Source organism: Anopheles gambiae, chromosome 2, assembly GCF_943734735.2.
Source record: "Anopheles gambiae chromosome 2, idAnoGambNW_F1_1, whole genome shotgun sequence".
Classification (NCBI taxonomy): Eukaryota; Metazoa; Arthropoda; class Insecta; order Diptera; family Culicidae; genus Anopheles; species Anopheles gambiae.
This window is the reverse complement of record NC_064601.1, coordinates 67,129,640-67,142,448: the sequence shown is the minus strand read 5'-3', so window position 1 is coordinate 67,142,448 and position 12,809 is coordinate 67,129,640. Positions and strand designations below refer to the sequence as shown.

The 12,809-nt window shown below is 38.9% G+C and overlaps 1 protein-coding gene across 2 annotated transcripts in view; it reads left to right on the top strand.

Moving 5' to 3' along the window:
* Positions 1 to 12,809, top strand: part of LOC1278440 (neuropeptide SIFamide receptor) — a 59,135-nt gene that overhangs the window by 34,428 nt on the left and 11,898 nt on the right. For both annotated transcript variants that reach the window (XM_061644894.1, XM_061644893.1), the window contains exon 4: positions 10,503 to 10,650. In XM_061644894.1, coding sequence (XP_061500878.1) covers positions 10,503 to 10,650 — 148 coding nt within the window. The remainder of the gene's footprint in view (positions 1 to 10,502; positions 10,651 to 12,809) is intronic.

Here is a 12,809-nt window from a genome sequence, read left to right as displayed (position 1 = left end):
TATTGCAATGTTAAAAAATCCTTCAAAATATATAATAAAACATAATCATTTATTTTAATACTATTGCAAAAGACTAGCAGTTCGAAAAATATCGGTAGTGTTAATGGTATAATACATGTCAATGGTATAACTCCATGTGTTACATCACTGCAAAAACTATTATCTTTCTACACCAGTTTTTTTGTTTCCTTTTGTCACGCTATCGAACAAAAACAAACATTAAAATCACACCGAAAACATTCCTTATTTGTCCGAGAAAATGCTTCCATTTGAATTGTACTCAAAAAACACAGAAAACCTCATGTGTACTACAATCTCATTTGATTTTCTATGACACGGACAGCATCTTTAAAGCAATCTTTTATACCTCCAAACCAATAGATAGCACAAGTGATCCAAATACGTTCAGCACAGCATCGACTCGAACCCTATGCTTTCTCCTTTTTTTCATTGCTGAATAACTCTAAATCCAAATACCTTGGTTCTATTTCAATGCATACCTTCAACAGTACGACATCTATCAGGTGCATCAAGAGCATCATTTGGAAGCTTACACCTCATAGCAGTATTTCTTACCGCTTCAGCAATACAAATCGTTTCAAATGAACTTGTTTTTTTTCTAACCCATAGCACGTTTTACGAACAAATTCACTTTACGAGCTTTCACGCTCACGTAATGTCACTACTAATGTATATCGATCACTTTGCTTGTGGTTGTCAATGTTTCCAGAACGTTTTATTTAGTCCACATTGTGTCTTCAACTATGCAACGCTATTCGGAAAACATGTACAGTTTGCAGACAACTTGCACATAGTGAATTGACTTGAACTTGACCCTTTACAAGGTCGAATCAATTTTAAATAACGTGCATGAGCAATTTTACACGTCCGTCACATTGGTTTAGTTTCTTATTGTCCCATGTTGGATCGTATTGCCCTTGATGTGCTATTAATAACAATATTATGGATCATTTTCGGTCAATGCATTTGAACATACCGACTATTATCATCAAATCCATTGATGGTAGAAATGTCAACCTCCACATTCCACATTCGTTCCGTCGATTAATCTTCTGACGATTGAAAAGCTATCCCGTTAATTAATCTAACAAGCTTGGCTTTCGTCACCCGCACGACACTATTTGCCAATTGGTCGCGCTCAAATGGCTGTTGCAAAAGCATGCCGCTTTCCAGCTGTGCAGCCAACGTCACTCAACTATTGCAATCTATCTCCTCGCAAGATCGCTCTCGCCTGTTTGCTTTTCTCCGCTCATCACGCAACCCAACGCTGTCGCATTCCGGAACTTCCCATTTATAGCATGTCCGTGCTCGGGCCTGGATACACGGGCAGCTTCATGACGTCCCATGCGCGGTCGCCACAATTCAGCTCCATCCAACCGATCAGCTAACCTACCAACCAACCAACCAACCAACCTAACCAACCATCTGCTTTGCAGTGCCATCAAACCAACTGAACCCGACGTCCGGATGGGAAGTAAATTAAATTAAGCGCCCGTAAAATATGCTTCTTTAATGATGTCAACCATTATCACGCGTTGTGGTGGTGCGTGTGCTTTAGGTTGCTATACGCTTGCAGCAGATGAGCATGTATGTAGCAGACCAGCGCGGTAGAACGGAGCAACCAAGACAGCTGGCCGCTGCAAAGGAACGGTAGAGAAGCATGTGTCGTAAAAATATTAATATTATTAATAAATTATTGGAACATTAATGGGACCGAAGGCGCCTTTCACAGTGTCCTAGCACGATAGAATGTTGAGAAACAGAAAAAAAAGCATACTGCACTCGAGTTTCCAAAATAAACTTAAAATCTATGTACCCAGCAGCCAACACATTAATCGTTAGACCTTCTGGCCAGACTCGCGTTACCCCTGTAAACTTCGCCCTTTCTTACCCAAATCTATTTTCTCTGCTTGTCTATGCTTTGCGCGCGCCTCATCCGACTTTATGTCCCGCCACTACGCCACTAATACCATATTTGGTCTCGTGCATACCGTGTCATAGCTGAGAACGTAATAAATATTTATTAAACGCTCTATGATATTTTGCAAGCGTGACAGCTTTCCGTAGATATTTACCCCACTGCACTGCAATAGCACGGCGAAGGCAAAGCAGAGCAACGCAAACCACCAAACGTGTCATGCGGTTGTGGGCTGTGAAAGAATGTCGGGCAGAGATTTTCTCGTAAAATCGTTGACATAATGTCGTACAAATCCGCCCTTCCAGCCGACCCCAGGCAGCCGATGCGTAGTGATGCTCCGTAGCAATGTGGCGTGCCACTAACTGACACTTTCTCACTAGATACCCGACTAAATGATTAATGATCGCAGATCATCCAGATCGACCCCAGATTCATCCTCGGTAGGCGAAGTCAAAGGACAAAAACCGCTCCCGGTCCATGTTTGTTTTGAGAGAGGTTTTTCCACTACAAACCATATCGCTTTGCGAATGCTGACTCATTCGAGCGAAAAATATCGACGGTCGGCTGTTTAACGAGTAGGCGTGAAAGAAAGTGACAACATATCATGCATATATTTAAATTTCTATTATAGCACTAGCAATCATGGAATGCAGAGTACAGTTTTCCTTTTTTTTGCCTTTCACTTTTACATTAAGGGTTCCACTGAATGGTAGCCAACATTATCAAAAGGAGTTTTATGTAAACCATATCATCCCTCTACAATTATTGTGAAAACCTATACTGAACTCACTGTCTGTCATGAGTTACCTTTACACGATAGGCCTGTGATAGAACAAATATAGTCGTTCTAAGTATGCCCGAGAAAATATTCTTTTTTTCTAAAAATATAGCCATTATTACGTTTTACGTACTTATTTTAATTTAACAGGTATTTACATCTTTGAGCATTTTTTACTGTAAAATATGTTATTTAAAAATTATTTATTTAAAAATATAAGAATGATTTTTTATCACCTATTGAAAACCATTGATTTTCTATTCGATGTTACTCTCAAAAGTAATAAATAATCATATTATTTATTTTGAATATTAATTATTCTGCTTATTTATGTTCCTTATTTATTTATGTTGCACCGAGATCGCCCCGTGTAAGATCGTTACTTAAAATCAATCAAAACACTTTATTTGTAAGTTTGCTCATAGCTCTTACTGCAATAAACAAAACATAACGCTAAAAAAAGCAATCATACTCGTGTTAAAAACAGATTGTCAATTATGCGTATTCAAATACTCCTCTTGCACCATAGTTATTTTGTGCAGTGTAATATGTAGTGCTCTGCCATCTTTATTTTGTTCATAATATTGTTTGTAGACATCGTCCAATAATAGAATTCATTCAAATTTTTGTTTACGTTCTGACCGCACGACTCTTTGAATGTGCGGTAGGTACGCATCAACCACTGTTGAAATCGAAATATTCAATGGAAAAAGTGCGATTGATATGCTTTAATTTATTCTTATTTTTATTCCGGTGCTACCCTTGTTATTCTCAAAATTCAACAACACCTGCTGTGACAGTACTATTACCATCACTTACACCAACTAGTAGCAGCGATAAAGGAATAATGTTATTTTTGCGTTCTGAACTGTGATCATAACCATGTAGTAATTCCAATAATCATTGACCGTCCATTGCGTTGCGTTGATGTGAAGGATTATTTTCGATCGCTAAATAAATATACCATGACTCTATGAGCATCTCTACAAGGTTCAGGCAATCAAATTGTAATCCGTCTTTATTCTATGTTAATAAACGCGCCGACCGCGATACCAGATAGGAATGCCATTGAATTAAACTTAAAATAAATACACAAATTGCTATTTATTTTTAAACTTCACAAAGCTCAAGGTTCACCTGATGTTTTCTAGATGTTCCTGATAAAACATAATAAAACAATATTGCATTACTTCACAAGCAATGCGTTTAAATCGTGTTTGTATATCTACCAGATTTTTATTCAAACCACACCGTACAAAATCAGTTAATGCATGTACTTTGCAATTTTCTTCACATTTCTATATCTAAATACAAACGTTGATTGGATTTCTGACGATCTTCTACCGTGTATCGCTAAACCACCGATGCCTTGCTTTCAATCGGAGTGGTGCTTTTCATGCCAACCTATCCTGTCCCGTTTGAAATTCTCAATCGCCTAGCTGCAGTTGGCAATTGGCTCAACTCCCTAAGCTCATAAATATTATGATAAGGCAAATGAAATATTACCTAGTTACTGCGCCAACGCCGCCAATGTGGCACATCGCGAACCGCATTTCACGGCCTTTTCTATTTGAATAGAGCCACCGGTCGTCACAAACGCTTCGCGCACTGCCGGTAGCTCCCACATTACAAAACCCTATCCTAAGCACTGTTACATCTTCTACGACAAACTCTCATAAGAGCTAGTTCTGACACTGGTGCACAAATCGCTGCTATATATCGCTGTACGCTACTTTACAAACCATACGCACAGCAGAGGATTGAAGTGTTTCATTCATCCCGACTTTGGTAGGTTTGGTAGGTTAACGACTTTTCCCGTCCCCAAGCGGCCTCGAGCATACATTCTTGTAACGGTAAAGTGATATTTATTGGAATGAACACCCCGACGCGAAAAGCTCGCCGCTAACGGGGTGGAATGTAATGTAATGTGCGAAAAATCCTGAGCCAATATTTTCACCTCAGCTCACCCGGAAAGGGCTTCTTGCTGCATGGCGCTGTTTGTTTACCTTTTCCCATCTCTCTCAGCGAAGGTGTGCTGTGTAAGCAAAGGGTTTTTTTCGCACGGCTACAAGTTGATGAAAGATTTGTGAAAAATGGTGCGAAGAAAAGCAATCAGTAAACATCGGACCGTACAAAACCCACGAAAACTCAAATCAAAAACGGAGAAAAATCACGCCCCTATGTCTCGCAGACGGCAACATCATCCACGCTCACGGCGCCCGGCTTGACGTACGGGGTGGGAGTTATATATCCCAGCCAAAACTCGCGCGGAAACAAAAAATCAACTTTCCCTTGAGCGCCACCATGCGGGCAATACACCTTCCTGCTACAGCCGTGCGTCCACTTGTGTATGAAGGAACATTTAACCACTTTCACGCTTCAGGTCACGGTCGAAGAAATCTATTCAACGGCTCATTGCGCACCCGAATGTATGCGCGTTCGTGCTTACTGTTGAAACATGCAACTGTAAACCGAAGTGTGAGTGCAGTTTCCTTGGATGTAAAATCTATTTTTCACTCAATTTATAACTTTTTAATGATTTTACCTTCTGTGTGTTAGCGGTTTTGTTGTGTGGTTGTAAATTAATTTGAAAATATCGTACATTTCGGTGTATAAGTTTTTGAATAGATACAAATTTCAAAACAGTACGTATTTTAAATTGCCCGTCCAACTCACATTAAAATATTTACCAATTTAAACTATAAGTTTCAACTACACTTCTAGTTAACGCGCTCTATTCCGAGCACCATATTTCACCACAATTAACAGCTCAATAGGTTAGGTTAGCTTGTTTAGCTGATTTTGAAAATAAATTTTGTTAACCAACTAAACTAACTTTTTTTATATAAACAATGTACCATGTTCTGGTTTGATAAACAATTTCATTTCCCATTCCAAACCATCTTGTAAAAAGAACGTTTTGATGAGGTTGGGTCTAATTATTCCATAGCTTTCCTTGCCAAATTTTAACATGCCTGTACCTTAGCTGTGGTTGCCAATTACTTCCTCCTCAATAAACGCATGGCATCTTCATCACGAACGCATTTCTGTGACTAATAGCGATGTTTTACGCAAGGCAGCTGCGTCATGCTGCTGACAAAGAGCTTGAAATATATTAACAAATTACTCTCCATACTCTCCAAACGCAAAGTCATAAATAGCCATTATGTTCATTGCCTTTTATTATTTTATTTGTCAAGATTCGGCCAAGAGGCTATTTAACTATCTTGTTGTAAAATGTTAAACAATCTTAACGTACAGCGCACCAAATACACTCAAACTCACTGCAGCATTTTCCCTTTTTCCCAGTATTGATGGTCACACAAAATCAACTTTTCGGTGTCTGCTTCAAACTGATTGCGAGTCCCCTCGCCGGGCAGTTGAAACAGTCGAATCAAGTCGTAAAATTAACTTCAATGTCGCTAGGTGGTCATTCGCTCGTCAGTTTGAGGATGCATCCCGCTGAGCAAAGCATTCAATATCCGCTTGAAAGGGGGGGGGGGGCGTGCCGTTTCGTAAATTGAAATAAATTAAGCTGTTGAACAAATTTTCTATCCAAATAAATGGCTTATCGATCGCGGAAACTTTGTAATGCCACACTCAAGAAATCGTTTCATAAAAACACCTTTCAAAGTACATCAATTGATTTACTTTTTGATTGAAAGAGTACATGATTGATACGAGAAGACAGTAACGTAACCATTATATTTTTGTTTTACATTTAATCACTTTGTTGTAACAACATCAGCCAGTGAGGTTGAAAATCCTTTTTGTGCTGAACTGAATTTGTACAACTCTCGAAGTACAACTGGTCGTCTGTGCTGTATTCATGTATTGGACTGTTCTTTCTACAATGATTACCTACTGCTCCTACTGTGTTCGTGGAATGGTGTTTCAACTAAACGTTATGTTACAAAAAACGCTTTGGATAAATAATGCAACCCACCCAAAAGCGTGGACAAAGCAAAAAATATTTGTTTGTTTGTGCCACTCGACCTTGTGCGAGGTTAATTCGTGAACCTTCGGATGGTATCCCTAAAACACCATGCAATAAGCTAACTAACCATTCAGCAACACAAAAAATAAAGATAACTTCAGCATCCTGCCGCTTTTAAGGGAAACGAAATTGATGGCTATTTTTCCACCTACTGACTTAGAAACCACTTTCCTCACAACGTGACGGAAAGAGCAGCAAACTTCATTTGCCACTTATTAGCTAGTCGCTGTCGTTCGGTCAGCAGTGGTACGTCTCGCAATATATGAAGAGAAAACGAAAAAACCTGGTCCGCTATACGGAGACCAAGCATTGGCGGCTTCTAAGTTGTAACTTGCTCTCTTGGCATTTGCCTTTGCGTCGTCAGTTCGCTCCAAGTTTAACGATGCAGGAAGTGTTGAGTTCGTGTAGCGATAAACAAATTACGACAATCACTTTGTCCTTTGCTGACTCTCCTCACCACCGATAGTGTGTATTCCTGAGCATCAGCGTTGAAATATGTTTTCCAAGTTCTTGCGCCTTCGGGAACTCAGCTGTTCTCCTGTTTGGTTTAACTTTTGCCCACAAAAACTGTTATCGTTGGATTGCTGCTGCATCTTTCTAGCTTTGCTTGGGGATACTATCTTCTGTACAAAAGCTTCACGCTTGCGCTTAAGAATATGTGTATATCAACTAGCTGCTCTTGATGGTAAACCATGAAAATTGAAAACATTTTCTAAATGTTGCTGCTGTTAGTGATCTGCCGCCCGACTCGGGTGAAGCGATGCTTGCAAGATACACGAAACATATGGGAGGAAACGGATGATCTATGTTTGAACTATCTCAAATACTTAAAGCGGTTTATCTGCGGAGCTGTTGTGGCCATACTCTAATGCACCTAGCGAAAGTGTGCGCCAGTCTTCTTTCTCGCTTCATTACATCCAACAACTCTCTGGGTCGGCTTTTATTAATGGTCTCTCATAATTTTTAGCACTCATCTCACAGCACAAACCACTCCATTTATAACTCTGACGAACAAGATAGACATGTACACTTGCACACAAAGCCACCGTATGGGGTATGGGCATCTCAAAAGAAGATTTGTACATACTCCCTTCCTCCTTATAGCACCGTCTTTGTCCACCGTACGCACGTGTGACACTCAACCATAGCAAAGTTCTTGAAAACACACATGCGATATAAGTGGAATATTATATACATATACTAGGTACAATTTAATTTAATTAATTATCTTTGAATGCTCGTTATGATTCCTGCACAGTCTTCATCTTTTTTTGTTTAAACAACGATTTGCAGTGCACGATTCACAGTCAGTACAGTGAAGATTTGAAGCTCTTGATATATGTATGCGTCAAAGCACAGTTACATTAAATCCTGACGTCATTTGCCAATTCTCTTGAAACTGCTCTCAGAAATCAATCGAAAAGTTTTACGGGCATTTCAATCATACCAAAGCAATATTCTTTCCAGTTTCGTCTCATTCGCAGTTGCTGCTTGCAAGGACTTTTTTCATTAACCACACACCTGTGCCAGTAGCGGCCGAAGCACCGCAGAATATTCGTCAAACTTTTACGACCAGAAGTGGTAATTGAAACAGATAGCGTTCGTGAGCTTTATTTGCTCAATTGAAAATTTTCATTTTAGTATCATTGATTCATTCCCTGTTCTCAGTGATTCTTTTCGGAATATTTTGTTAGGGCGAGGTTTACGATGTAAAAGTGTTATGTATGTCTCAAATAACAACATTCTTGTCGCATATTTTAGTCAATTAGCTATCTGCATTTATCTTTGGCGGTGGTAATTACATACAATTTATCTTTAACCAATGATGCATTGTGATTTAACTTACTTTCAGAAAGCTACCTTACCGTGTAGCGGTGCAAAAATTAAGAAGCTTATTCTGACACCTACGGCACCGTTGGTCGCTAACAGAACAGCCAAACGAGTCTTAATGGCATCTTCTGTATCTGCTCGTGCTGAAGTAACTTGTATAAATCTTCAACGCTGACATTTGCCACATACCATTAGCTGTAATTTATGTACATTTGTAATTACATCCTGGCCGTTGCTGGATGAACTTCTACACTGTTCGGTTAGCTTGACCATGAAAAATATCCGCTCTACGGCGATTATTCTAAAAGCACGTCGTACTACTCTAGCACTCATGGTCACTTGGAGAAAATCTAGGTAGACAGAAAAGATGAAAGGATTTCCTGTCGGATAGAACAATAATTTAGAATTTCATTTCGAATTTCCGTTTAGATATGCAATACGTGCGCTCTAGCTTTACAATCGATTGGCAGATTTATTTTATTCAAATCATCATAAACCATCAACAAAATCATCTTCATCCCTGCCTCACCTTTTAAACGCCATGTATGCTCATACATGCCGGGGAAAACAGAAGAAATCAATTTCATCGTCCTCTTAGCGGCCCCTTTGGCACCTCAACGCACCTGTCAAACGAACTCAATTTAAGACTTTGTTTACTTTCGAAACTCGCCGTGTTTACCTTTGCATTGAAGCAATAATTTCCATTAACGAGCAAGATTAAATCAAGTGAGCAGCCTCCAAACAACACTCCATCCCAAAAGTGATTTTGAGAGAGCGGATCAATGATGAACGACAAACTCGGATTAGACGTTGCACACAGAAGCACAGTAAAATGATAATGCGTTCCAGTGTTTACCTAGCAAAGATAGTTGAGCTATTTTCGCACGCAAACTAAACGTGACTCTAAGAACAGCGACGGTGATTAAGTGTACCTTAACCTTCCTAATAGACAATGTAATAGTTGAAACATGTTTAATTGATTATTTGATAGCTGCTCTGCACATTTCCTACTACAGCGCACGTTTCCTCGAGCTGCTACTGAACTTTGGATGAGGGGCGTTTTTTATTTATTCTATTACTTCATTTCTTGAATAACTCTTCATCTGTTCTATTAAACATAAATAACACCACATGGAAGCCTTTTTGTACCTTTTTGTAGACTTTCAATTCAAAGTTAACGGTTCTCTCAATTGAAAATTATACTACAATGATCGAACAGCCTTTAAAGGCAGATTGGCTCCATGCGATGTTCAAGAATTCCAGTTGGTGACATCTTGTGTGAATATTTATAGGTCAATTTGTATAAATTAGCAATAAAAATCCAGACTAGAAATTGATTCACTCGAATTACGGACCACACCGTTGCCGGGTTCAACAACCAATAGTACAACTGGTTTGCCCTTTTCTGGGGAATTTCACGCTTATAATCGTTAAGACAGTATTATCTCTTTAGTTATGACCTGAATCCTGCTGTCCTGCTCCTGCTCCATATACAGCTATTTCATAGTGTGGAAAATATTCAATGTTCAGAATACATTATTATTGGATTTGAATAACTTTACTAAAAACGATTGGCACAGTGAGCTTTGTTAATATTCTGTTGAATTTATTTTAAAGCGTTTTTTTCTGTTTATGTCCAACGCATTTGGTAACCATACATCTTAAAACGCTTTAGTAAATCATGTAATGGTATTGAATAATTCGTTTGGTTAAGGTTGATTCCAGTCTTGAGCATAAAGATTGCTTGAGTACAATCATTTATTCTACTTAAAATAGCACTAAATGGCACTTCAACGTTCTTAGGAAACCACTAAACCTCTAATCGAAACACAAACTCTCCTCACTCGGTCGTAATTTGCCACTATTGAGGGTTTCCTCAAAGTTGACCCTACACATCACATGAACCGTCCGTATCTAACCTTCGTCACTTTTCCCGTTTTCTCTACCTTTTTTTACAGACCGTTTCGGTGACAGTTTCGGTACTAACGCTAACGTTTATTTCGATCGATCGATGGTATGCGATATGTTTTCCCCTTCGCTACAAGCCTAGACCCGAACGTGCCTGGCGCTCAATTGCCCTCATTTGGCTCATTGGCTTCCTGTCGGGTAAGTTGTCAGGCCCACTAAAACTCATCCTAACTCGTCCGTTACTCGTCAACATTGTTGCCCATCACAGTTCATCATATCGCATCATCAGATTTCCTGCGGTGTATATCAATTGACATATCAAAATATTTATGATTAATTATCATCTCGTTTACACGGCGATTTTTTGTGTTCCTCTTGCTTTTCGACAGTTTAGCAGTAAAATTAATAAGTCAACGTTTTGTTGGTTTCACACAAAAAAGACACATGTGTACTTTTTTTGTGTAAAAAAAATCAATTTTTCTACCAACGATAGCTCGATTTCATAGAAGTGTAGAAACAGTTACGAAATAGCCTGCTCTTGGCATTAAAGGGTGCCACCAAAATAGCACTCGACGTTACACAAACTCAACCGAGGTTTCTTTGGAGGGTCAAACAAAAACGCTTGATACAATATGAAAAAAACTCAGCCCTTGCAAATGGCTCGAAATGAAATATTTTGCAGTTACGTCAACCATTTAAACATCGTGCGGTTCTTAAACCACACGAAGCAACTGCTGAAATGTGCATGAAGCAGCTACAAAAGGAAGCAAAATTAACATTCCAATTTTAACGAAACCTCCCATTGCTCCTACGCGTTCCCTCATCTAACATGATGATGCCTTTAATCTAATACACCATCTGCTGCACAATGGTGGGGAGCGAGTTTGAGCAAAGCTCGATTTTAAGTACCACTCCTTGCAGGCTGTAGCATGTAGTCGCTTGGACTAACCTCAACAGCAAATATACAGCCGCCGTGATGGTTTTACCCTAGATCATTCGATTTTATAACTCTGTTATCACACTGAAATACCGTTGAAGACCTACAAATAATGGTTGTCGGTTGCCGGAATGGTTGATGCGACAAATTTAATCAATTGATTAATGTTACCTCAAAACATTTCGTTCGTAATAACCTAAATAGCATACAGGAAAATGGTCGAATGTTTGTAAAATTCCAGATAACTGCCAAAGCAATGTATAGGAACAGAATCCTCTAGATAGGGGAAAAAAGGAAATACAGGAGACCCTCGACATACGACTCATGCGACGATTCACAGATACAACGATTTGGATTTTGTCAGTTTATAAGTGTCAGTTGGCTTGAGTTATATTTTTATTTTTCCGCTGTTACATACACATAGCGGTCAAGGTCACTAAACACATTTATCTAGTTCAAATTTGAATGTTTATATCGCGTCAACAATTTTTGCAGTTAAAATAATACTATACTTTCACGGTGTACTAGTTGTTGACTTTTTAACTTCGGTTCTTCTTTTATTTGGCGTAACGTGCTACGTGGCCATGCCAGCCTGTACACAGGCTTTCGAGACTTATTCAGTACCACGTAGCCGAATAGTTAGTCTTTGCTACGGAGGGACGGACCATTCTCGGATTATACCCACAACGGGCATATTATTAAGTCGTGCGTTTTGACGACTATACCAAGGGACCGCCCCTAATTTCGGTTATAAACTATGTTCAGGTTGTCCCCGAGTCGACCAACAAGAAATCGCGTAACTCGAATTTCTGCGTACGTCGCCAAAATATAGCTAATGTTTGTATAATTTTGCATTTAATGGGTGGTTTTAGCCACTATATTAATTATTTGACTCAATATTTCAATTCTCAACCATTTTGCAATTTTGTTAAAACTTGATCAGAAGGGAAATTATTTTACATTTGACAATAGATGTGTCAAATCAGTACAAATTGCCTAAGGAATGGTCAAATTTAGAAAACTGCGTATCCTCGAATCCTCTTATAAGAGGTACCGCGTATCTCGGGGACCACCTGTATAGACAGATATTTGACAATTTGACAGGATGGAAACAATTTATTTTGGGAATCAATTCCTGACTTTCTTTGTATGTAATTATATTCTTTTTTGGTGGCCCTCTTACATGAATTTGAAGAAATCGTTATTTAAATTCAAATGTACGATTTTACTAAAATTACCAACATACTGTAAAATACTTGAAAACGAGTGCGAAATGTTAAGCTTCGATTTCAATGCAGCTCTTTCGTTTGCAGTTTTTTTTTGTCATATTAAAGCACATTCTATGCAATTTTTATTAAAAATACTCTCTGCTCTTTCACCCTCCCTTGCTGCTGGCTGCATTGCGTCATGATGATTCCTG